The sequence below is a fragment of the Mizuhopecten yessoensis genome, unplaced genomic scaffold, assembly GCF_002113885.1.
Source record: "Mizuhopecten yessoensis strain PY_sf001 unplaced genomic scaffold, ASM211388v2 scaffold7269, whole genome shotgun sequence".
Classification (NCBI taxonomy): domain Eukaryota; kingdom Metazoa; phylum Mollusca; class Bivalvia; order Pectinida; family Pectinidae; genus Mizuhopecten; species Mizuhopecten yessoensis.
In genome coordinates this window covers 517,036-544,820 of record NW_018406963.1, presented here as the reverse complement: position 1 = coordinate 544,820, position 27,785 = coordinate 517,036, and the positions used below count along the sequence as shown (strand labels likewise).

The window sequence follows — 27,785 nt, the reverse complement described above, 5'->3', positions numbered from 1 at the left end:
GGCACGTTTTCAAATGACCTTAGCTTTTAAAAGGGCGATTAACAAGATACAACCAAACCAAACCTGATATTTTGTGACAATTGACTTACAGACTTAAGTTTTCAATTACCTTATGTGTTCAAAATAAACGTTGCATTTATTATTCATACCATACTGAGTAAATATAGGAAAATAACGCTTTTGAATATATATTTTATCCATTTTCAGCAAGAAATAAATTAACTTTGGATGGAATAATCAACTGTTTGGTTGGTAAAAAGGGAAATTGGTAAAATGATGATTTATATTTATTTGAATACATTTTAAAATTAGTTTTCACCTTTTGTGACATGAAAAGTAACGTGTTTCGCTTTGTGAACATGCTGATTTCCACTTTAAAAACATAACTTATGGCCCTTTTTTGTATTTCCCATGATCTAAAATAATCTTCCTCAAGCATCTTCCACCCAGGCTTACATGCGCAATTTACAAGTCACACCAAAGACAATGAAATGAATGTTATCGGGAAATTTGCTTTCAGTAGTTTAACAAAAGCATGCCACCATCACATTGTCAAGGCCGTCTACAGCAGCAAACGGCTCTGCTACAAGCGGTTAAAGAGTGTACTCCTTCTGATTGCCTGTTATCTCTTTCCCTTCCTGAAAGTAAACGTCATTTTGTGTGCCTCATCCATCAATCGTGCCTCATGCACTCCTTGCTACAATAGCGCATACAAAGTATATGGTGACCAAAATGACAAAACTCAAACTTTAAAGGGCACACGTGGAAAGTATTTTCTATTACCATATGATCGGCTTGATAATATATGATATTCTCATTTTCAATTCGTTAGGTGTTCTAAAAACAAGAAGGATGTTATTAATAGTAGAAGAAAAACAATATAAACGCAGCATTGTATTTTGTTAATCGTGAAAGGAATGATCTGTTATGTCGTCCGTGTTTGGTATACTTTCAGTTAAAACAACTAAATGGGACTAGTTAATATAAGTCACGCTCTTACACTGTAATTGTATTGGTTAACGGCTCATCGACAATTTGAGTCATTTAAAGCTGAACAACAAGGTAAAAAATAGACATTCATAAAAAATGAATACATGAAAACCAGAAACAAGATCGCGCAAAGCGTGACATTATCTCCCGTGCCCTGCTGTTTAAAAGAAAGACACACAATCATATTTATATAAAATGTAAAAAGAAAAATTCTCAACAGCGAGTCTTAAGAACGTTCATCTCTTCTAGGAGATTCTTCAGACTGTTTATATTTGAGGTAGATGTTGTGACGTCATAAACAATGACATCACATAATAGTTCGCTATATTGACGTCCGCTACATACGTAACCGAAATACCCCCAGTGCGGAGCGACACAATACCGATGTGACTACATCAGACAAATTACATTGGTCCAAATTCACAAATATAGCTTTTCTGTAGACAAAATAAAAACGATAAAAAATACCTGATCGGAATTCGTGTATGCACATCCTTTCAAATACAGAGGTACTCTCTACCTTCAACATTACATGAAGATAGAACATTATAAAATACTAGTCAAACAGTACTGTTCAAGCGGGGTCTAAGAAGTTTGATGAATTCAGTTTCCTTAGCCTCATTTGATAAATAGGAAATATTTTAAATTTGTCATCAGCTCAAGCGTGTATGTGTTTACTAACTGGTAAAAATCTTAAGCTGTCTGTTCGTATTTGCTCTCTATGTACAGTCATTCTTGTTCGTAGCTCAACGCCCGTTTGACCGATATAAATTCAGAACAATTGCTACAAATCAATGCGTAAATTACATTACTAGACTTACAATTCATGTTTTTTAACCTTAAAGCTAAAAAAATTTTCATTGGTTGGTGTTTTCGGTGTGTCCGGTGTTTCTTTGATGAACATGCTCTTCTCATACGTCGAAGGGTTTTCTCGTAGCTAGGCAGGTCCTTTTCTTCTCCCATCTCCAAACAGGAGCCGTGAAGAAAAAATATAAACACCAGGACCGAAGGGAATTAATTCCGCGGTAGTGTGTCGGATCAGTAATGTGATGGTCCCGAGTTGGCTCCACACAGGGGGTATTCTATTTTTTAATTTCTTGTAAATAACAGTTTTACTAGTAATTCTAAATCCTAAACAATTAGTACGCTCTGCCTTAATACCATAAATATATATTACTATTGCTGTGATATCACCATGGTGGGTACGTATATTGCAGACGTCACTATAGCGAACTATTTTGTGATGTCAACCAAATGCGTAGATAACAAAAAGTTAAAATGTGTAAAAGATGTCAAAATATGTCAATAGCAACTGACTTATTTATAAAATATATCATATCTTATAATTGAGATTAATTGAATGTAAATAATCATAGGTTGATTGCACGGAACATATCATATGGCCGTTGTACCAAATGTAGATGAACGACGAATGTAATAAATATGAGAGATACTCTAAAATGGAGATGTTTCCACAAATAGTTGGTGTTTCCAGTAAATATGATCCCAACTGAGCATTTCGTCCATATTAGAGTAGTTATAACGTTAAACAAATAAATCCAAACCAATCGCTTTACCACTTATGTGATTTTCAAAATTTAAGTCTGGTTCTATTATTACTCATACTTTTCACTTGTTGTAGCAAGTAGTTCTTTCTCTTTAAACTTAATATTTGTCATGACAACTATCTAGTTATCTCGCTGACTTTCCGATGTGCGTGTGTTTGCACTTATCTTGATGCATTTTCATAAGAAAGACCTCACTCCACTTGCACATGTGTTACATTACACGCCGACAACACATGTGGACTTCGACTTTTCATTTACTGGCATTGTGGCCGCGACAGACTTCAATCTACTGAATGTCACTTTTAACATACTTCTGGAACACGACCGCAATTTAATTGCACACAGATTATATCGAGTTACAACACCAAACACAGTTCTAAAGTGCTGTATCCCGGCCTTCCCAGGCCTTTCTCTCCTGAGGCTACCATTCTCGAACCTCGACTCTTAACTCCTAACTACCTATACAAGTCTCCCCAAGCACTTTTAACAAATTATGCAAAATAAACTATTTAAGAGTAGGTACCACCAATTGTACATAAGTAATAAGGCACGTGCAGCAGTTTAATCATATTTCTTATCTAACTCCTCTGCTAATTTTCCCCTTCCAAAACAACAATACTAAATGTACCATATGGAAATGACAGTTACACCTGTCTGTTTTCGGGAGTTTACACTCTCGTTCCTATCTCTATGCCATCCATTACTGACCTGGTCGCCACTAGATGGATAGGCCTATAATACTTTCTTCAATGCAACAGTCCCCCGTCAATCAATTCAGTGTTAACCAAATCTTAAGATTTGACATCGGATGTAGTTTTGACCAAATCACTGCTCTCTATTGATACCCACTATCTTACACGTTATAAGATGGTTCCATTCTTTTTCATTAATTACCTAACATCAGCCCATTTTGTTACACATGCTATTCATGTCTCGTTCCAATCATTTTGAATCTTCATCTTTGGTTGTTACCTTGAAGACTTTATCTACTGTTTGTGTACAGTGCGATTTAATCATACCAACACTATTTTCAGGAATCGGGTCTGTCTCAATGGCTTGCAGATCAGCTGGTGGTATTTAGTGAGTTTGAGCCGTGGATTATGAACATGATTCTGTGTTTCATCATGGCAGCAGCAACGGAAGTTACAAGTAACACTGCTATTTCTACCCTGATGATGCCTATCGTCACACAACTGGTATATACTTGACATCACTACTCAAAATAGCAGCAGCAATGTCAGTTAATTAATTGAAACTAATGTAAAAGTCTCTTATTTCATAGTCACTTAACAATTGTTGAAATTCGGTTCAAAGCCATTGATTTTATCCAAGTCATTCAATTCTTCTTGACTTTTATTATTTTTTTTACAAAATAAGTATATCGTAAATATAGAAAATTTACCTTTCATCTAAAAATATTCTGGGCGACTGGTAGAGAATTTCATATTGCAATATAGCAATAATTTTAGAATGTTCTTTTTACTTCCGTCTCTTACATGTATCGCACCTATCGTTTACACGTTTGACCGTGTGTCCCTGTAGGACTTGTGGGTTAATTTAAAGTATTGACTAAGATTATTTTATTGCATTGTAGGCATTCCGTTTAGGTGTAAACCCTTTATACTACATGCTACCGACCGCCATTGCCACGTCATTTGCCTTCATGCTACCGGTAGCCACGCCACCCAATGCTGTTGTTTTCTCGACTGGATATGTCAGGGTCATCGACATGGTATTTTTATATGCATCCCTTTCCTACAAGTCGTGGATAACGTATTTTTACTATGTGTAAATGTATTCATCGAATTTGGTATATTTATGACAATATAATCAAAATTTGTTTTGTTTAAGAAATCACAAGTACCCTTCATTTCTGAATAGCTGTTTTCAGGACAATTTCTGGCTTATAAAGCTCAACACTTTTCGCCATTTTTTCCCCTTTGTATAATGTTCGTGTCTAGACAAATTTCAATGATGCATATGATATACGTTTTAATGAGGTTTCATCTACTTAAAATTCAAATTGATTTGTGCTTTCCAGACAAGTAATTAAAGATGTTGATGTGAAAAACATATTATCCAATTCATTCTTTGTTTTCAGATGACTGCTGGATTTGTCATGAATATAGTAGCGGTATTGATTCTGGTAGCAGCAACGGAAACCATTGGAGAACGCATTTACAATTTTCACACACTTCCATCTATTTTCAACACAACAATGTTGCTAAATATTACAGGAAATGGTTTCTAACTCTGTTGTATTTTTTATTTGAGATCATTTGTTTGGACTATTGTATAGTCCAATGAAGTTTCTGAGCAAATTTGAAGAGGAGATGCGTTTTAAAGCAAATTTAGCTAAGTTCCCCACCCCCTGACCTCAGTGGTCGAACCAACCTCATTTATTTAAGAAATGATTGCCCTCACCTAGTGATGCTTGAGACCAAATTTGGTTGAAATTCTCTTTGGTGTTAAGGAGGAGATAGGTTTTAAAGAAAAAGTTGACGATGGACAACGCGCAGTTTTGAGTTGTCGATAACTTGCCATGGATAGTCTGTCGTTTGCGCCGCATGAGAAACACCAGAGTACGGAGGGACAGGAAAAATCCGTTTGCCGTTCTTCCTTCCTCTAGGGGATATTTTTGAAAGGAACAGGTTTAGGCCACCAATAGATCATTTTCTTATTGGCATAAATACTGCAATGTTAGAGAGTCAAATATCGACGAATCGACCACTTGAGCCGATTATTCAGGTTCTCTGCGCATTCCTTTTCTTTGCAGCTGGTGCATTTTATAATTGTATCGGTGATACACTTGATATATTATGAAAGCATCAGTAGGGAGATCTGTTGTAAATGTGAGCAATGCATTATGATGACTGAGCCAGTACTGGATAATGTGTCGAGTTGGGCAGACACTAGCTATTGGTATTGTTTAACGTCCTATCAACAGCTATGGTAATTTAAGGCGGCCTCCCCTGTGTACTAGATGCATGTGTGTAGTGTAAGCGTGTGTTTTGGGAGGCTGCGCTATGTTCGTGTTTTTTTCTTGTGATAACCGATGCCGACTTATGGTGCTACCTCACTGAAACGTACCTGCCGAAAACACCTAGCAGGACACTCGACCCGGTCACACTATACTGACAACGGGCGAACCAGTCGTTCCACTCCTAAATTGCCGAGGGTTAATCAAGAGCAGAAACTACCATTTTTACAGACTCTGGCATGTCAAGGCCAGGGGACAGAACCCAAAACTTTCCTCACAGGGGCGAACGCTCAAGAGTGAGGCAATGTCAACGGAGACATTGGGAATAAAGTTGTTTAGATCAAGAAAGGGGGGGAAGCATAAACCTGCTGTTACCCGTCGATGTATCGCAGGAGGCGACTAAACAGAAACCCCCTGCAGGATTGGGGATTTGCTTTGGAGTCCTCTTTTTGGGGACAAAATAGCCACTAAAAAAAATTGCTGCATCCATTGCAATATTGTGGATCTTTATATTTCTTTCTCCCTTTATTGTTTCCATCTCGTAGAGGAGTTTACTTAACAAACCTCCTGAGAGGGTGGAAAACTACAAAGCAAAACAGATAAAACACTCATAAGATTACTCAAAATTAACTAGGTCAAACAATGGTAATTATCTCAAACTGACAAAAAATGTTCGAGCTAAACAATAGCCATTTTACTAGTACAACTCAACCATATCACTGTATCTATTAGTTTAGGCTTCTTTGATATGAATATTATGCAATCAAAATTACATAGAGTAAAATTATAATTGCTCCATACCACCGGATAATAAATTAGATAAGACCCTGTGTTAACAGAGCCTTCAAAACACAACATGTCACATACCACACGAAATTATGGTTAGTTGCAGGATATTATCATTACTATTATTCATATTAATACAGTTGGTACCTATAATGAAGTACAAAATAATAAAATATACTATTTGACTACGTTATTGTGTCGAGCAAACAAGCAGACGACACCAATTGGAATCTGGCTGGACTCCCCGAAGCCCAACAAAACCATCGGATTTACCAAACTTACATAATGAACATATGCATACATTATGCAATAAATCATTATTATAAACTCTTTCTCCTTAGGGAGGCCCTCATTTAGCCAACACAATATCAGCGTGACTGCGACGCTTCCACATGGTAGACATAGAAACTTTGTAAACAAAACTAATATGCGGATTAGAGGCGTGTACTAATTTCCGTGCTAACGTATCGCTATTTTGTAAGGCACTGGAAACTACAATTTCTTGCTGTGCTTTATTGCGCGTCTACGTCTGCGCTGATTTGTTTTTTTTTCGGCACGCTTCTTTTGGTTTTGGACAGCTGAAGTAAGCAACAGTCGATTTAACTGTTCGAGATGATTTTGCGGTTTTTGATTTGGCCAAAATTTTCAAAAAACCTACCAACATTTTCTTTGAGATGCTTTGTACAGAGCAAAAATGTGGAACCGTTGACATTGTCACAGAGAGCAGAAGTCATTGCCTTTTCCTCATCCGTGCCAATTACAATTTTGTCAGTTCCCAGTTTTGACTGTACGTGACCAAAAAGTAGCTGTAGGTAGGCTTTCCCCCATCCCAATGCAAGAGAGTCGGGCCTAGGATGATCTCCCGTTACCCTCTGAACCATACCACACTGATTTTTATACGGTTCGGTCTATGCTGATTACACTCCTTCCCTCTCCTACACAATTTGCTTTCATATCTGAAAGTTGCCCCTCGCAATACACGATAATGTTAGGTAGTTTGCCTTTCAAAATGTATACGGTTTGCACGCAAGAATCCGTTTTTAACTTCGTCAACACTTTAATCACCTCATCAGCAATGTTTTTGTTTTGTGTAACAATTGGTTTTACCTTTCTGTTGTCCCTATAGTTTTTGTCCCGGATCTGTTTATTTGATTTAGGACCAAGTACGCTATTGTCTTTGGCAGCTTCGTAGCAAGCATGTGATGTGGCAATGGTCTTTGCCTTAGTGGCACAGTCTTTCAATATGTCAGGATCTGTTCTAATGAATCTGTTTGCTGTTGCCGTCGTGCAAATTTGTTCTTGAAACGCGTATGTCGCAATACTCAACCAATGCTAGCTTCATTATGTCCTTCATACTTTCCAGGGCGTCAACAACTGTATAACTGCAATAATACCTGTTAAATGTTATGTGCTGAGATGGTTGCGGCTATATATGAACATATGTTGTTGTGTTTTGGATCATCTTTCTAGTACAGAATACGTTGTCGCGTTTGCAAATAGTTGCCAGTGTATTTTCCTGTGATATGGCGAATGTCTGGTTAGATGTTATACCTTTAGAGGAATCCCAAACTCAACAGTCGTCTGGAAAGCCATCTCTGTTGTTGAGTAATACAAACACATTGTCCTTTGCACCAAGATGAATTCTGTCACATGGCGTGGCTGATAACATAAGTGTCAAATTACTGTTTATTCGTCATGAATTTCCCCTGGGAAGACGCTTGATGAAGTTCAGATGGTGGTTTAGATGATAGTTTAGATGGAGATGTATGACCTGTGTCTCGATGTTCGTCAACCTAATTCGTCGGATATGTTATCGCTCAGATCCTTAAATCAGTTGCTACTGCGGAAACTGTGTTGTGTCCTCAAAACTCAAACTAGAATTTGATAGTTTCCGGGAGTTTTAGGGAGGTCCATGCGTTCCTGTTTGATGATTTCTGGTGACAGCAAAGGTAGTCGTTTGTTGAGTGTTTTGCACTTAACGTTGAAAAACGGTGTTCTAAGGGGAGATGGAGGTGAGGGGTCAGTCTTGTAGGTGTTGATGTTGATAACTTTGTCTGCATATGATATGCGTGTGTTATGGTCTGTGGTGGACTACAGGTGCAATGTACAAAGTGATTTGGCTTCCAAAACTTTCCTTTTTGCTCTTTTACGATGTTTGTCCACATAACATTGAGGGGTGTTACGTTTGTTTGTTGAATGTTCTGTGGGTGGAATGTTGTGTTTAACTTAACGTTCGCAATATCTTTGAAGCCGTTGACAGCAGGATAAAGAGATTCGATTGGAATATATATGACATTGGCAAGGGCAATAATTGTCCATACACTCGAAAATTCATTGTCATACTTCACGCAACTTAAACACGCTTCGCAGGTTGTTGGAGAAATGAGTGAGGAACTTCCTCTCTGTGGGTGGGTAGAAATCGTCTCTAGGTTGGTGACCAGCTCTAGACATGTTAGATATCGCAACTGCACCGACAACGATTCGTCTCCTGCAAGCAACGTTGAGTCCGAATTCAATAAGCAGCTGAAGACTTTGCACTAGCCTCGAAAGTAAGATAACTATAGCAGATATGATATATCCGATAAAATTCAGGAAGATATATTTCACTGTTTATGAAGAAAACTAATTAGAGCTGTCTGTACAAGTTTGTGTGCCAGTCAGGAAAGTTCCGGTCATTTCTGAAGCCAGTAGTCGACCTTCCTGGCCCCTTGATGAAAACTACTGCAGGACAATGCTCCTTCTACATTTTCTAAACTGGAGAAAAATCTCAGACATCAAGGATCAGGATACATCATGGACTGACACATTCAATTCAACAGCAATCTGTCCAAACTGGAAAGGTGGAAAGGGCAAAATAACATGACACTAATGAGGAGGAATTCGAAGTTGAAGAGTCTTATGAAAATGATGTAGAACAGCCAGAACGGATGGACGCTCTTCGACCATCCAAATTTCAGTATGATGATGGTAGACCGGGGTACAACTAGAATCAAAGATCATTGCTCCAACAAGATGTAGGAAAGTCATGGATTGAGCACATCAAAGAAAATAGCAATGAGCCAAACAATGTTCTTGATGTACCAAACGTTGTCCTTACCAACATGAATGAAGATCAGATCAATATTGTAATGGACACTCTACATCGATACATATTGTATCTGGTACTGCAGGTTCTGGAAAGTCATATCTGATAAAATGTTTAGTAAAGGGTATAAGAAATCTCTTCAAGATAAAAATAGCGGTACAAATACTCTGTTCTACTGGAAGTAGTGCAAACCTCATTATGGTGGAACTTTGCACAGCTTTTTGAAAATACCAACACATCATAAGTATAAAGAGATGAAACAGCCAGATGAGAAGATTGGGAAACTGCTTCAAGAAATCTGTGTAGGTGTAGAAGTCTTTCTTGTGGATGAAAGATCCCTTATAGGTGCTACTACCTTAGTATGGATGGAGCTCATGTGTAGGTGTGCCATGTATTCAGGATCTAAATCTCAAGAGACTTGGGGTGGTCTCCCAGTTGTCGTGTTTTTAGGTGACGATGTACAGCTTCCACCTGTGTTAGACTACCCAATTTAACACCCAAATAAAGTTTCAACTGCAATGCATGGTGTTCTTGTTTGGAAAGAATTTGATAGAGTTGTTCACTTACAGAACATCATCCGACAAGGCCAGTCTGAAAAACAACTTAAAGAACTGCTATCAGTTTTGAGAGAATACCAGGCCTCACCACCACAAGCACAGTTGTTACAGCAGTTTCAGTGGAACAACGTGAGGACAAGATATGAAATTGAACTCCTGCAAAGTATGTCAGAGGAAGGATTGTTTGTTTTTCCCATACATGAGGAACAAGTGCCAAATTATTAAAGTAAATGCATAACATCCAATTTCAAAATGTAAAGCATTTACCAAAGGACCACATTCTAAATGTGGTAATGTCACTGCAGGAGGCCTATTAGATACAGTTTTCATTAGCAGAGATACAAAGGTATTGTTGTCTATGAACCTATGTGTTTCCTTTGGTTTGTACAATGGTGATATGGGAAAAGTGATTGATATTGTTTACTCTGATGGTAAACAACCTGCCGATTCCGTCTAAGATGTTGTAATGGCAGAGTTCCCCAGTTACACTGGACCCCCGTTCCTGAAAGAAAACAACAAAGTCATTCCAGTAGAACCAGTGACCAGACAGCTTGACTGTGGGTGCTTTTCGTGCAAAAGAGAAAAGATTCCTCTTAGACTTAAATGAGCAACAACTATCCACAGGTGTCAAGGAATGACAATTGGAACTGGGGAACCTAACCGTTTCATTGTTATTAACCCAGGAACACGTAGTTTTGAATCCAGGAACCCTGGGCCCCTTTGTGGCATTATCACGAGAAAAGTCCTCTAGTGCAGTAGAAGGCACTTATCCAGATTGTGCATGGCATCCAGCAGTTCTCATCAATGAGGACAGGGTACAAAACAAATTTTCATCAGCTTAAAAGATGATAACTCTTTTCTACGACACTTTTCAGAAGAATGAAATTCTACATCAGTAAGGTGGGTGATGTGATAATCGCCAACTTTTGTGGTGTTTCTGTTCAACATTATCCTTCTTTAGTTTCACACTCTCTAAACTATTTTCATTCAAATTTCACTCACATAACATTTCACATTCAGTATTTGCAAACTAAACGAAAATGAGACAGATCGTGCCTATATATTATCAATAAATACATCCCTTAACTTCCAAAGAACTCGAACAAACTTGTAATCCTCAATGTAAGTTCATCTTTCTTAAGTCAAATGAAAATGAGACAGAGCATTGACATCCAGTAAACAAACAATAAGACGATAACTGGTGTTATTCGAAGGCCTCTTCATACCTGTATCATTCACATTAGTATATGTATGTATATATATGTAAAATCAAACATGATGGTGGGTGATGTGATAATCGCTAACCTTCCATGAATTAAATACATGTGTACTTGAACTTACAGTATCAGTGATTTATATCTAATACCATTATTAAAGATTAAGCATAAAATATTATCAAGATGAATCAAATACGATGAGTATACTCTGTATAGTCATACAGTAAGTTGTAAAGTAATGGTTTAACAAACTCACTACTGTAAAAGCATATATTTTGTTGGGTTAAATTTTGTTATTTTTGTAGAGGGACAAATTCGTTGGTATTATGTTTCGTGAAATCAATATTTTAAAACCCTGTATTTTGACAGGCGTGACGACACACTGCAGGTAAATACCACGAAATAAAATCTCATATATATATATATATATGTATAAATATGATGCTTTTACAGTATCACCAGGTACAACATTGTCTACACACTTCTGACTTTTTTCACATTGTCCATTTCTTCATATGTTCTTCTCATCAGTATTAATAACCTTAATCATTGTAAAATGGTACATCTTATAATTGCAACTGATTCGAGAGGCAGAGGTCTGCAATGATACCAAGAAAGGAATCATTCACATTGTAATGTCACATATTTTTAAGCCCGGGGCAATATTTTCAACATTGCAACAACAAGTACAGACAAAAGTACTAGCAAATGATATAAATCACAAACTTGTATTTGCAGAGAGATATAATTTTACAGAAAAAAACAAGTCATTTTTTTTGGGGGGGGGGGGGGGGGGGGCGGTTGGAAGTAACATACGGATCCAGTAAATTAGAAAAACAAATGCACAAAGGACGCCTTATTAAACCAAATTTAATACCAATATTGACTCGAGCACAGCGAGTCAATCTTGAAACTGACATCAATTCCATCAACACAATCATCACTGAACACAACACAGCACACAATCTTTCGAACCTCAAATTTGACAATGACAAAATAACGGCTGAGGAAAACATGGTCAAAATTGCAAAGAAGTATGATTACACTAAGTTACACGAGGGTGTCCATCCTGAAACTTCACTTGCAAACAAATGGTTTGAGTTATATGCCAATCCATCTCTAGGTATTTACAAAACCTTCACAGCAACAGCGATGATGAAGAGGAGGAATCTCCTGCTGTAGATACCTGGAATTTCAAACGTTTATAATCAGTACAAACATAAAATTTCATTATTTCACATGGATTATCTCAATGTTGAGAAAGAAAAATCTAAAATCTTTTAATGTATAGGTGGGAGACGTGACCGTCTCTAACCTGCTGTGTCGAACATGTTAAACAAATACATGCTTCATGGATTGGCATATATTAGCTCAAACCATTTGTTTTTCACATTCTGCCTACAACTCACATTATTATAAATATGATGTTTCTTTTTTAAATGACATCTGTTTCTTTTAAACTTTTGGATAAAAATAATAATACATATATCACTATTATTATGAACATACATTATTACAGGGAGGGGGTATATATACTAACTGGTATTCCTGGATAAAATAAGAACCAAATGAGGATATTATTACTTTCAATACATGGTCTAGTAGTACTGTAGTACATACCAGTCAACTTCAAAATATATTGCGATGCATCATATTAAAGCAGTGTAAATGACGATCATACTAAAACAGATCAAACACAAGAACTTTGAAGAAGTACAAGGATGAATGATTTTGACCAACAACTGAACAGATTCCAGTATTATTATAAGTACAGGTAAGGCATTTTTTTATGTATTAAAATTTATGTTATGATTCAAAAATTAAATGTATTGAAACAAATGGACAGTACGAGCTTCGCTCTCTCCGGGCCATGCCGGAGTCATATTAAAAGCTTTAAATCTAGTCAGATGTTACTTATCTTCCGGGTGTTACACTGCTGCCAACATCAGGACTCCAGACATATACATACCCCCGGTTTACGCGAGAATGCTACTGTAAATGTGATTGTTTCCGTAAAGCACTTCGTTGTCGTAAAAGAGAAAGCCCGTGGTCAACTTTATGAGTGTCGCAAAAGAAATAGTGTGTAAACTTACAAACTTAAAACCAGATGTTACATCAAAATTGGAGAAACAAATTTTAATTGATGCACTAAGTGACCATAATCTGGACTCTTATCCCGCCTCAGGCAAAAATCCTGTAGTCCTTTTGGTTAAAACGACGTCACATGATATCCAGTATATTTTCATGTTAGGTCAGTAGAATCTCATATTAGGTGAGTACGAAAGAGTTATCGTTCTTTGGCCATAAGAGTCAACTTGTAACAAGATGGCGACCAAGCGGTTTGTGCAGACGACAGCCGATGAAATGTTAACAAAGCGGGTGAAAGTAAATGCTGACAACACTATCAAGGCTAATCAAAAGTCGGCGAGAATTTTAACGGAATATCTGACAGAAATGTGCCAAGATACCGCATTCGAGTCATTTGATGAGGTGAGACTTGCGGAAGTTCTGGGCCATTTTTATATGGACGTGCGTAAACCAGAGGGGGAGAAATACAAGTCATCGTCGTTTGATAATATCCGCCATGCATTGAACCGGTATTTGAGGGCCCCACCACTTAACCGTAAATTTGACATTATAAAAGACCCAGCATTTTCCGATGCGAACATGAATTTTAAGGCAGTGATGGCCGAGCTGAAACGATTTTATTTTATCCAAAGGGCCTTGGACGGGATAAATTCGTTACACAGTTTGTTAGTGACCTAATACGGAAAAAATATTGGGTCTAAAAGAAACTTGTATCGGGCAGCCTCGCCCGATACAAGTTTCTTTTAGACCCAATATTTTTCCGTATTAGGTCACTAACAAACTGTGTAACTAATATTACGTTAGTCTGCTCATACTAAACGGTTCTAATATAATTTCCCTGCTCCAGTCCACATACACAGAACAGTCATTCTATAAATAGACACCTTCAAACAACTGATGTTGAATGCTGTAGACAAACGGCTGTGAGGAAACCGAATGTAACATCCAGACTCACGGGAAACTTTAAATTCGTTGTTTTTATTAATTGTTAAAAATAACAGTTATAAACTTGTATTGATTTTATAACAAAGTAAGTAAACTACAAAAGCAATAATAAATATTTCATTCAAACAGGGAATTAGCTGAAATATTGTCCGGTAACAAATGCTACTAAGGGAATGTCACAAATCCTATCAATCTGAGATCACTGTTTTTTTTAATTATTATTAAAATTTTAAAAACATGTTGCCTAGTGTTCTGATTTTTATATTATGCACATCTTTTAAATATTAGGAATTTAATTACCATTTATCTTTTTCTCGGTGTTGCTTTATATTTGAAATACTGATGATTTTATTTAGCTACCCCTATATTGCCCATTACCGTGGAATGACCCTTTTATGTCCCTAAATAGAGGACACCAAAGCAAACCCCAATCTGCATGGGTTCCCCACATTAGTTGCCTCCTACGATAGATGCATTTGGTAACGTTTCCCGATCGGTGCCAAAGAGGACAAGCAGGACTTTGTAAACAGAAAAGGTTTCCATTCCCAGAATTGCCAAGTATTGCCATTGACTCGACCGAGTTTCAAATGTCTTTCGAGTGCTAGTATCGCTTACTTCGATATTTGACCAAATCCATTCCTGCAAAATCATATCAGTTTCTGATTATTTAATCTGTTGGTTGAATCATATGTTTTAAGTAATATTCCCGTAATCAATAAAAGAGACACATTATTAATTTGAAGAGGCCTAAGAAGCTGGGTGACAGGCCCAGTCGGATGTCGAACGCCTCCGCATTCTGCGAGATGTACTCACAAATATAAACAACAATGAAAAAGTTGTCGAATATTTGATTATGGTGATTTTGCAGACAGATAGTGTAGATTTTAGTAATGGAAACAGACTGCCAAAGAATCTTAACGAGTCAACATGAAAGCAGTTTTCAATAAATTGTAGCAATAGGAGGAGTTGTATAGGCAATGAATTCTTTCATTTGGAAGTAAGCTGTTCTGAAGACATGTTCCAAAACCTCAAACCCAACGACATTTGTCTGTATTCCAAGGCCCGATTTTCTTCACATGTAGTCATACCAGTATTTGAAGAAGCTTCACTGACAGGCCAGGGCTGATTTTCTCCATATTTACCAGTAGGGGCTGTATTTGAGGCAGATTTACATTTGATTTCTTGCGAGACTTACTGTGCAGCTTCATTCTCATCAATGCCCTTGCTTGAGTCATCACAAGGTGAGACTGGAAGTTAAATGACGTCCTGTTGCATAACTTGATAACTGGAAAGCTCATTAATATGAAATAAACCTGGAATCATTTATAATACATGAATGTTTTGATTTTTTATGGTTTAATCATTTATTTTTTCGTACAGTTCACACGATTAGTCTATTTTAATAATTCAGTTATATAATTTGATAAATGATGTTAATAGTCTGTAAAGTGTAAGCATCACTTCATCAGGTAATTAAATGTTAAAAGAAGATGGTTCCTTTAAAAAAATATAGAATTAATAAAAATAACTTTCTTTTTTTATATGTAAAATGCATCTCCTGTTTAATATGCATTAAAACATACTGAATTGTAATCTGACAAGTGACAACCAAAATTAATTGTAAAATTTGAATTATGTTTCACATGTTTAAGAACGATTTTTTTTATAAAAAAGTGTACTTACCACTAACCAGACAGTTGTAGTTAATATAAACTCTGTTAATAAAAGAACGGTATTAGTAACAAGAGGCCCAGAGGGCCTGTATCGCTCACCTGGATAATAGAGCAACTATGGGATATTATTTTTATTACAAAAAATCTCTCCAATGGTACTTATGAAGAAGGTTTTTAAAGATTTTAACCTCAAATTTCCCTATGCGGCTCCGCAACTATGCACCCAAAGGGGCCACACCCTCTGTTTATACACAATTTAGTTCTTTTTGCCAAAGGAGCATCCTTGGGCCACGGGGACACAATTTTGTATGAACTGTGGGTGTGGGTGTGGCCCCTTTGGGTGCTGAGGGGCAGGGATCAGGTGAGCTAAAAACAAAATGCAATTTCCGTGCAACGATGCATCGATGAAAATTAATTAATGTTTACAGGTTATTACTGAGAGTACAAATTTAGCACTCACTTTTGGAGTTTAAAAACTCAAAACTCTGATTTATCATTCCAATTAGTTTATTTCCATGTGTTCTGATATATACCATGGTAGTGAAAATGACCAGGAATTTACAGGTACAAAATGATCATTGGTCACCTTCATGATAATACAATAGAACAGAAGCATTTTTGATACTTATAACATCCTAAAAAGTCTAATGACTTTTTACACCCCTGTAAGTATCGAGTAAATGATATTGACAATGGCTTTGGGTTCTGTCCCCTGGCCGAGACATACCAAAGTCTTCAATGGTAGTTTCTACTCCTGCTTAACGCTCAGCAAATTACGAGTGGGACGACTGGTTCGCCCGTTGTCAGTATAATGTGACCGGGTGGGGCGTCCTGCTGGGTGTCTTCGGCAGTATGTCTCAGTGAGGTAGCACTATAAAGTCGGCATCAGTTCCGCGCTATCACAAGGAGACAAACACGAACATATCGCAGCCTCCCGAAATACACACACATACACTACACGCATGCATCTTGCACCCAGGGGAGGCCGTCCTTAAATGACCTTAGATGTTAATAGGACGTTTAACAAAATCAATCAATCAAACAATGTCTGACATCGTCGATATCGACTTTCAAACAACAATGTACGGCAATATGCAACTAAGTTCGTCACAACAGTGCACTGAACAGAACTGTATATAAACTGCCAACTGAAGAACTGATACATTATAGCATCATATCTTTTGGGGGTTTTGTTAAATAAGTCAGCAATCGATCTTGGCTGTTGGCGCTTTTTCTTTTCCATGCTTTTAAGTGATGTAGACGAGACGTTTTGCAAAAGCGTGTATTTTTGACTTTGCTAACTTAATGAAACCCCTGTCTATTCTTCTTCACTCTGTGGTGAGTGGCTCTGGTGTATGACTGACATCTTGCAAATATTGTTTCAAGTCCTGCTAAAGTCAAAGGTTTTGTCCAAATGACGTGCAAATCCCATTCACATCACACCTAAAGCAACATGGGATCAAGTACCAACTACACTCGCTCCAGCACGGCATTTACAGTACCATCTATGCCCAGTGCACTCATCAAAAATATCCACAATTGGTATGCTTTCGAGCTAATTTGTCTGCTCTGCATCTTAGTTCTGATGTGGTAAGCATCTACTTTACAAGCAGATACTTAATTTCAGTTGATACAAACGCAGTGTTAAATTCCTCAGGTCTTCTTCCGTCATAACCGGGTATTCAATATCACTGGCAGTGTCCATCCTTTGCCACTTGCTTGGCTCATTGGCAAGACCACCTCGGTCAATTCTTTCCTGGATAGTGTTCTTTGACAGATACAACATCTTTGAACAAATGAGTTGATCTTTCTCTGTATCCTCCGTGCTAATTGGTGTACAGAACTTGTTGCAGATTCTTACGATATCTCCAACTTATGGAATCAGGGAGTTAGGCAGCACACGGTCCGTATGCGAGGGCTGTTCAAAAGGTATTGTCCTAGATGATATAAATGACAAACAAAGTACACCAATTTAATTTTGTTTCTTTCATTCCTTGGAAGTATTCACATTTTACAAGGCGTTTCAGCCTTCGGATCCAATGTCTGAATGCTTTCTGGTAGTCTTTTTGCGGTATACTCTTCAGATACTGGAATATTGCAGCTCCAACTTACGCACGAAACCTGTAGTGACGTCCAGACAGATGTCTTTTCAAATTTGGGAACAAGAAAAAGTCACACTGGGGAATAGGGTGGGTGCGGTAACAACAACTTTCTCTTTCTCCAAAAACTCCTTGACCAACTTTGATTTGTGTGCTGGAACATTGTCATGTAGCAAAAGAATACCACGTATCCCTGTTTTGGTCTCTTTTTCTGAAATAATTTCTTCACTTTCGTCTTTACAATGTCTTTATACACACTGCCCGTTATGCTCATACCTTTTGGGATAGATATCTGGGCAACAACACCATTCGAATTGAAGAACACAGCATAGAGAACCTTCTTACGGGTCTCTTTTCATTTCGGGTAAGCCATACTTTATTATTTTTCTTTGGGGTTCAGAATAGTGAACCCATGTCTCATTACCTGTTACAATTTCGGCAAGTCGACGCTGGTTGCAATGTTGATACGGTTATCAACAAATTCTTTGCCATTGAAACACACTCTTTTGTTCTTGTGTCAATAAATGCGGTATCCATCTTGCAGATATCTTCCTATATCCCAATTTTCAGAATGGAATGAACGGACCCCGTTGAAATGCCTACAACACATCTTGCTATTTGTTTAACTGTCAATCTACCTTCCTCGGCTACTAATGGCTTAATTTTGGATATGTTTGTGAAGTTAGATGATGTCTTTGGCCTTCCGGAACGAACGTGGTCGCCGATTTCTTCTGACCCTTTGCGAAATTTTGATAACCGTCGGGAAATCGATCGATATGATAGGTGGGAATCTCCATAAACTTCACACATTTCATGAAAAGTATCCTTTGGTGATTTTCCAAGTTTTGCACACGCTTTCATAAAGCTTCTCATTTCAGTCAAATCTACAAAAAAATGCCTGTCATTTTGTATAGAGTCAGTCGAGTGCACGGTTTGTGTTTAAATTCACCTACCCGTGAATTGATCGCAAGTCACGCCTGAACGCATAATTTCTACGGTATCGCAGCGAGGACACTACTTTTTGAACGGCCATTGTATGTCCATTTTTTTAATTTACAGCCTCTACAAAGGCTTTGGGTTCTGTCCCCTGGCCGAGACATACCAAAGTCTTTAAAAATGGTAGTTTATACTCCTGCTTAACGCTCAGCAAATTAGGAGTGGGACGACTGGTTCGCCCGTTGTCAGTATAATGTGACCGGGTGGGGCGTCCTGCTGGGTGTCTTCGGCAGTATGTTTCAGTGAGGTAGCACTATAAAGTCGGCATCAGTTCCGCGCTATCACAAGGAGACAAACACGAACATATCGCAGCCTCCCAAAATACACACACATACACTACACGCATGCATCTTGCACACAGGGGAGGCCGTCCTTAAATGACCTTAGCTGTTAATAGGACGTTAAACAAAATCAAACAAACAAACAAACAAACCTCTACAACCCACCTGCAAGATTGAATCTGACTGATACATACAGTGTAACAATGCATTTGACATTAGCTATATCAAAGGAAGTTTGATTTGAACTTTGTCAACTTCTTCTTTATAGATAAGTTCATGCACATCAGTTTCTAATTTTATTCTAAAGTATCTACTATTCTCACTGGGAAGGACCTTTTAGCATTTTAGGGTCATATCTATAAAAAAAATAGGTTATTATGAAATCATAAGTTATACACATGTTCAGGTCACCTGAGACGAAGTCTCAAGTGACCTATTGTGATCGCCTTTTGTCCGGCGTCGTCCGTCCGAAAACAATTAACGTTTTCAACCTCAGCCAATTTCAATGACATTTTGCAGAAACCTTTCATGGCCAAAGGTCAAAGAATCAAATACTCTTCATAGATGGAAAGGGTCTTGAGGTGCTTTACTAAAATTCAGCTGACTGACAGAACCACTATTTGTACATGGCACATATACTACCCAAATCTTTCAAACTACTTTTGCGTTGCATGTAGTTCAAGATACCTTTGTTACAAAATGATTTCTTTTTTATTTGGTAACATCGATAACATTTAACAGTTTTTCCATAAATCAGGTGACCGTTAAGGCCCATGGACCTTTTGTATTAGTGAAGCTAGTCAAGTGTCAATCATAATAAGAAGTCCTACCCTTTTTGTAACGGGGAGCGTAGCTTTCTTCAACTGTGTGTTGTTTTTGTTTTGAAAAAGATGGCATCTCTGTTTGCATTCCTGTTTTAATACCTCGCCAAGCATGTAAGATAATGCTCAACAATAGGATACGAGTTATATTCAAAGCTTTCCAGTCATCAACTTGTGCTGCCATCTTGCATTGGTCAAATTTCTGTTGCAAGCATTGCTGACAGAAACATGATAGTCTGCGCGTCATCACCCTGCTTCTTTCCAACCCACGAGAGGAATGTAACTTCCTCGTACCGGGAAGAGTTCCCTGAGAGGTCTTACCCTCTTCATTTCATTGGTTGCACGAACATAAATTTTCGTAATTTATGTTTGCATGTGTTTGGCAGAGGGGGGATTGACAACTTTTGTACAACATCAAAGAATGAGTCCTTGTCCTTGATGAGTGCTTCATTCTTCACGACCCTCCTTGCCATTGACTAAATCACTGATGCCTCACTATCACATCGGTTTTTTCCCGCTGATTACAATGGCATGCTCAAACTCGACCTTACATAATCAAATACTTTCTCTGTAAAAGAATGGACAGTCATGTTTAGTTTAGTGGTTTAATTTTGTTTAGCGTCCTATTAACAGCTAAGGTCATTTAAGCACGTGCCCCAATGTGTGTAGTGTGTGCGTGCGTGTATGCAGGAGACAGGATATGTTGGTGTGCTTGCCTCCTTGTGATAGCGCAAATCTGATGCATACTTTATAGTGCTTTCTTTATAGGAGGCATGGTAGTCTAGTGGTAGGACGTCGGGCTCGTGACCGAAGGGTTGCGTGTTCGAGTCACCGCACGGCACTGTGTTGTACCTTTGTTGTTACTCCGCTTGTTCCAGTCTACTCAGCTGTAAATGAGTACGTGGTTGGGCAGTGTTAGAATTGTTTAATGCTAGCTGTTACCGCCGAAATTGCAGCTCCGACTGTATGCTTCCCAGGGAGTTGAGAAAGGTATCTGCTGGTTACAAAGGCCCAATAACCACGGATACTAATTTGTGAACCGTTTTGAGACTACCTACGAACTAGGTTTTGATAAAACGGTATATAAAAACGTCTAATTATTATTATTATCTCACTGAAATGCCATGCCGAAGGCACAGGGCACAGCATTCCGCACAGTCGCATTATACTGACAACGGGTGAACCAGTTGCTGCCATTCCCCTAAATGCTGAACGTTAAGCAGGGAATAACAACTAACATTTTTTAAGGACTTTGGTATGTCGTCCGGGCCTAGGGGACAGAACCCATTCCCTTCCTCATCTGGATGAACGCTTAATTTTCCAGCCAAAAGTGATTTGTTGCTATGATATAAAAGGTAGTTAGAAGTAGAAAGAAAGATAATGATCCAAAATATTGCAATGGGCGCAGCAGAATTTTTTTGGTCGCTTTTGTGTCCCAAAATAGATGACACCAAAGCTAATCCCCAATTTTGCAGGGGTTGCCTTATTAGTCACCTCTTACGATACACGTGCAGTGGGTAACAGCAGGTGTATTCTTTTCCCGATCCCGCACCTACAGGGGTGGACAGTCATGTAGTACTATCTGATACTATGTCAATGCACTCTTCAATCAAGTAATGGCATTCCTTCCTGGGACACTTGTATCTCGCTATCATGGAATGAAGGGTCACAGAACCCGGGACTTAATGAGCGGCTTAATTGTATCTGATTTTTGGAGAAACAAGTGAAAGTTTAAGCAACGTCCATTGTTATAGGGTCTTGTTGCCATTTCTCCTCAAACAAATGACATGCCATATGGTCAAGTTCCTGCTCAAACTCAAGCTGTTTTGTTAACATTTTATGGGTCTTTGGGTTTGTTGTTTTGACGTTCTCCCAACTAGACCATTTAACCTCTCCGTGATATTGTAACATTGGCTTAACCTTTTCTTTCAAAAGCCACGTCCCACACTATTCACAGTTTCGATATATGCATGTCAAATTGGTAAATTTGTCAGATGTCACACACAGTATTTCGGACTGCTGAGAAGTATTCGCATGGACACTGGAACAACTTTCTATGCTTCTGGGAAAGAACGTGTTTATGTTTCAACATGCAAAATGTTGTTGTTCGTGTTTTCACCAGTCAATGTTTTCTAAGCTGTACTTAGTGATGATTGCATGATTTCTTTTGCTACAAGGTCCTTTTTGACTGCTCTTCCGATATTGTCTCCTCTTCAAAGAACCCTTAATGCTGGTTTTCATTTCTGCTGGCTTTTTCCTCTTACGTGGTTTGTCCTCAAAACATGTTGAAGCAAGGTATTTTCTCGGTAGTGCAGCAAAACAATTGTTGAGATTCTTTGGACTTGTTAAGATATTTGAACATCTGGAAGAATTCTTTCCTTTTTTGTTTTAGTTTTCCCGATCTTCCTTTGAGATTATCGTTTGCCTCTTTCACTCCACCCAGAAACATCGGTAAAATTCTTCTTGCAATATATACCGGTAATCAAAGGCCTTCTTTCGCAAGAGCAGCACCCTTTCTCTTTGGTGTCACATTAGTAGTAAGCCTCTTTTTTTTTTACTTTGGCTTATTTGTTCGGTGACTTGGGCATTTTGAAACTTCTGTACACATATTTATGAAATGACAGTTGACTCTGCGACTGTGGAATCTGATTTTTAGTCTCTGGAATCTTTCTCACTTAACTCTTAACCTTTTTTTTGTGAAGATATTTTTGCTCTATACTAAGCTTTGTTGGCATGTGTTTCTCGTTCTGTTGTCTGTGAAATGGGGAAGGGGGACAACAATTCAGCATATTCTTATGTTTCTTAATTCGAATGTTCTACAGGTATTCATACAAAACCGCATGCTTTAGCTACCACAAGCAAACAATTGTCTAAACATATTAATATTCAACGTGGATGTCGTAAAGGCGATCCAATCGCTCCGTAATTTTTTTTATACGCCCGTCAAATTTGACGGGAGTATTATGTTATGGGTTTGTCCGTCCGTCCATTGCGTATACTTTTGTTGGCCCGGCAATCTCCTCCTCCATTTTTCGACCTATCTCTTTGAAACTTAATATACATTAATAATCATGATATGAAGTTGCGTCTTCCTTAAAAGAATTTTGATTCGACAATTTTTCGAAAAGTTATTACCCTTTGTTTACTTTAGTATATGATTTTTGTCCGGCAATTTTGATTCGACGATTTTTGCAGAAGTTATCCGAATATTTCTCCTACACTTTTTTATATCATGTCCACTAACCACTCTTAGAATGATGCAGATTTTATTTCAATGTAAGAAAGTATATAACACTATATGGCATTCGACAGGCGTATATTGTTCCGCCCCGTGGTACTCTTGTTTATTCTGTGCTGAGGTTTTAGCAGCAGTAATGAAATAACCTCAGTAAAGGCATAAATTTAAAAAAAAATAAAGCATGTCCAGCATCCCCTTGTTAAGAAACAACTTACTCGGCCATTTGCAAGAAACCATAGAAAGCTTTGAAAAAGTCGGCTGAAAACAAGTTTGACTCGTAAGCTGAACTACAAACAACGGTAGTATTTGAATATATCTTACTAGTACTTCAGGTGAGATAGGCGGATGACTGTGGCTCTTGCATATAACTAGGTCATGCCAGGGATTGCCATTTAATTTCATTGATTTTATGCGAGCAGGTAACGATAAAGGTAAACTTCCCTATTCTTTGAGGAAAGCTTCCACATTAAATGGTCGTTCTGTGAAATAAGTTCGTCCTTATATCAAGGTGCAAATGTAACGTTATGGACACTATCCAGATACGTTTTTTCAGCAAAACAAAAACGCTTTACTCCCCACCAATATTCTGCAAGAACCCATGATCCCACTTATTTTTTATGTTAGTGTCGTCAGATAACCAACAATTTCTCACCTCTTACATATTTGTGTATATTGGCAGTGTTTTTGAGTATTTCGGGATTTTTTTATAAGTATATTTTGAATGATCGCACCAAAGGAGGGAGGGCTGGATTTACAAAGACAGAAAAAAACCACTGATGGGTACACAGGTAGGTTAAAAAAAGATCTTTTTAGGAAATAACAATTTACCATCCATTGTCACAAGATAAAGAGGTTATAGACTACTTTTGAAAACAACATTTATAAAATGGGTTATCTTTTTTTGTTTATAATTTGATACAATGTAATCCCAGTCACAGTAAAATCATAGATGTTAACAATTCTAATTTTAGAATGCTTTCACCTGTGTATGTCTGATCCAATGATTACAACACGAAAATCAGACACGACTGTAGAGATTTGAATCATTTCTTGATATACTTTTAATTCCTTTTGTATAAAACAAGAAATCCTTCGTTTTTGGCATAGTATTACAATATTTATTCAATCTATGTTAACAATGAATGACCATGGTCATGTGCAGGTTTGAATGTGTAAACTATGGTTTCAGATTATATCATTGTCAAGGAAGAAAATATTGTTTACTATGCTCCAACTATGCAGGAAAATATTGTGAGAATGGTACAACAATAAAACTGCATTGCATTCCATCAGGTGACGGTGCTGATCAAAAAACATGATCATTGTGGATTCAAAAAATTAAACTTGTACGACCAGATACTCCAATTGGCTCAAACTCGCAATTTTCATTTTGAAAACAATATATGCAAACAGGGATTCTGACTACACCACGGGAAATAGTGTTACCCCGCAAACCTTTAGTGCGCCATTCTGAATTTGAGAACACTGAAAACATTCCCTGTGAGGATACATCATGTATATCTACTACTTTTAGTTCCTTGTCTTTAAAGGAGAGTTCTGAAACACAGACTGACCCTATAGTTGGGGATTCCGTTTATGTCTAGACATCAGATGTGAATGTAAAAGATGATGATACACAGATACAATTAAATAACACCAAATGTAAGAAATCATCTGCATCACAGACATTTGTTCTTATTTTTAAGATTATTGAAAATGATGATGAGAAGACAAAATATTTTACTGGTTATCCAAATTATGCAACATTTTTACTGGGTTTTTTTTTAATACTTTTTATAAGCATGATGCAGAAAAGTTGACCTACTGGGAAGGGGGGAAAATAACTCCACTACATGCAAAAGACAGAAAATATTCCCAACCAAAAATAGAGAAACCTGGGAGGAAAGGTGCCTGGTATGTTTGAACTGGAAGCATGGTCTTCGGCAAAAATTTCTTGCAGATTTATTTAGTGTCTGGTATGACAGTTTCTTGGACCATAAATACATGGATTAATTTTGTTTGATCACATGCAGTCACTTATCCCATGGCCATCAAGAGAACAAATTTTGAGCAATTTGCCTAAACATTTTACAGAAATGACTCAGGTTTGTATAGTTATAGATGCAGCAGAATTCTTCTGCGAGAAACCGAGAAACATGGAGGCTTAATTTCTTACATGGAGTTAATACAAACACCATAACACTTATAAAGATGTTATTCTTGCAGACAAAGGCTTCACTGTTGGAGATTTACTTCCTACACATAAATGTACATATAAATATATACAGGTATGAAACCAGTACACAACTGTAATGATTTTGTTCAATAAAAATCACTTGAGTATTTAAAATAGACATATTTTCAGTTGACCCTTGCTTGACATTTTGTAATTTCAAATAATCTTTTCCCTAAATCTGAAGAGTCAAAACACATTCTAAATAGACATATCTTTGCAAATTCGAGAGTCAAAGCTCATTATGGGATTAATTGATGTCCTAGATGGCTCAGGTATATAATGTTAAATTAATTGTGTATCAGTACATGCATGTACAATTGCATTCCATTAGACAATGCAAATTAACTTTAACAATGTTGAATTATGTGTGATTTTTGTAATAGATTTTGGTATGTTAAAATTTCAAAACACTTGATGGGTGTATTGTCTGTTACAACAACTATTGGTAAAACTAATATATATGTGGGTTTTTTTTTAGTTAAAGTTACTAGGTATGCACAGAGGTTTGAAAAATGAAATCACTGATCAAGTATTTTCATACTTTGTTATATACATATATTGAGAAACAGGCCAATACGAGAATGATAATATCACAATATATCCAGGAGAAAGGGTATGTGGGTGTGCTTGCCTCCTTGTGATAGCGCGGATCTGATGCAGATCTTATTATTGCCGCCACCAGCCTACTCGACTGACTGTTGATCTCTTGTCCCCAGTTGTCAAACAGTTTAGAACAGACGAACACATGCAGATGAAAAATTCACTTTATTCAAGCACAAATAATAAATAGTGCAATGCAAATAAGTTATTCTAATGCCTCATTTAATAGGCTGACCCCTATAGATTTACACAAAAGTGCACAGTCATAGTGAAAGTGCAAGGAGGGTATACTGTGAAGATGCTACCAAGCACTGAAGGTGCAACAGTAACCACTAAGGTGCATTACTGGCCTTATCTATAAAAAATAAATACCATAAGGTTTGGAATACATATAAATAGCTAATTAAAATGTACATCCATTGACTGAATAGTCATTATTTCGATATTCGCGGCTGTACACGTCTCGGTGAAGGTGCTACCAAGCACTGAAGGTGCAATATCAGCACAGCTTATAAGATCTATCTATCCCCATAACGTCTCTGGTATTTATTTACCTCTGCTGCCATTCTGCTCTGCTTATATTTTCTGCTCTGGAAATAGTGGGCAACTAAGCATGGCTACTGCTTGCGACTGAATGCACCTTAGGCTTATCGCCGCCGGCTTTTATGCTTTCTGTGACGTCATACCATGTCTAGACGTCGCCACCGTTGTCCATTCAGCATCCCGCTTGTGGAGAGGCTTCGTCAGTCTCGGCCAATCAGCGCTCCGATTACTTGAGTTCGCCAATTACTGTTGTGACCCAGCGATGTTTACAACGAACGTGTCACGTTTACAGTGATAATATGGTATTTACCGACGAAATATCGACTACTACAACATGATTATCGACACCAGGTACGTATTATTTGTTCAGGGATCATTCTATATCAAACTTGCGTATCTTCATTGCGTATAATGAATATATAAAGGAAAAACGGCCTGTTGTGGTTGCCGTCTGACGGACAGCTGACCGCGCCGTATTGTTAAACGGTCTTGCACATTTGGTTGAACTTTGAGCAGACAGCACCGCCGTTTGTGTAACATTATAGTGTTACCTCACTGAAATACCATGCCGAAGACACCCAGCACAGCATTCCGCCCTGTCACATACTTACAACGGCTTCATAGACGGTCACTGCCAAGGATGTCACAGTGGACGCGAACCGCCATTTGATGTTCACGACAGACCGGTAGCTGCCCCTCTTGGCCAAGGGAAAAGACGTGGTTTATGTGTTCAACATTCGGGGTAGTGATTAAGCCGTTCACACGGCTCTTCAGTGTCCACGCCTTTGTCAGGAGTAGATCCAGTATTAAGCAGATCCCTCTGATGTTCTAAATCATGTCTAGAAAGCGCCATGCAGATTACTATGCGGTAGGTTTATACATGAGTATGTTATAATTTTATAATTTCAAAGTGATATAAAAACAAGCAAAATTACCCGTGGTATATAAGTTATACAAATTGTCATGTATGTATTTGTTTTAAAACAAATATTGTTTCTTTTTAAAGTCTTCAAAATGGACTAATGGAGTGTGTACGGTGAGGCCATCCGACCAACAATAATGAAGAGGGATGGCACAACCGT

General features: G+C 37.8%; 1 protein-coding gene across 1 annotated transcript in view; it reads left to right on the top strand.

Moving 5' to 3' along the window:
* LOC110453306 (solute carrier family 13 member 5-like) overlaps positions 1–4,915 on the top strand; it is a 29,804-nt gene extending 24,889 nt beyond the window's left edge. Inside the window, exons 16-18 of the mRNA XM_021502197.1 lie at positions 3,593–3,754; positions 4,153–4,290; positions 4,660–4,915. Of these exons, the coding sequence (XP_021357872.1) occupies positions 3,593–3,754; positions 4,153–4,290; positions 4,660–4,809 (450 nt within the window). The 3' untranslated portion in view covers positions 4,810–4,915. The remainder of the gene's footprint in view (positions 1–3,592; positions 3,755–4,152; positions 4,291–4,659) is intronic.
* Positions 4,916–27,785: the final 22,870 nt, after the last annotated feature.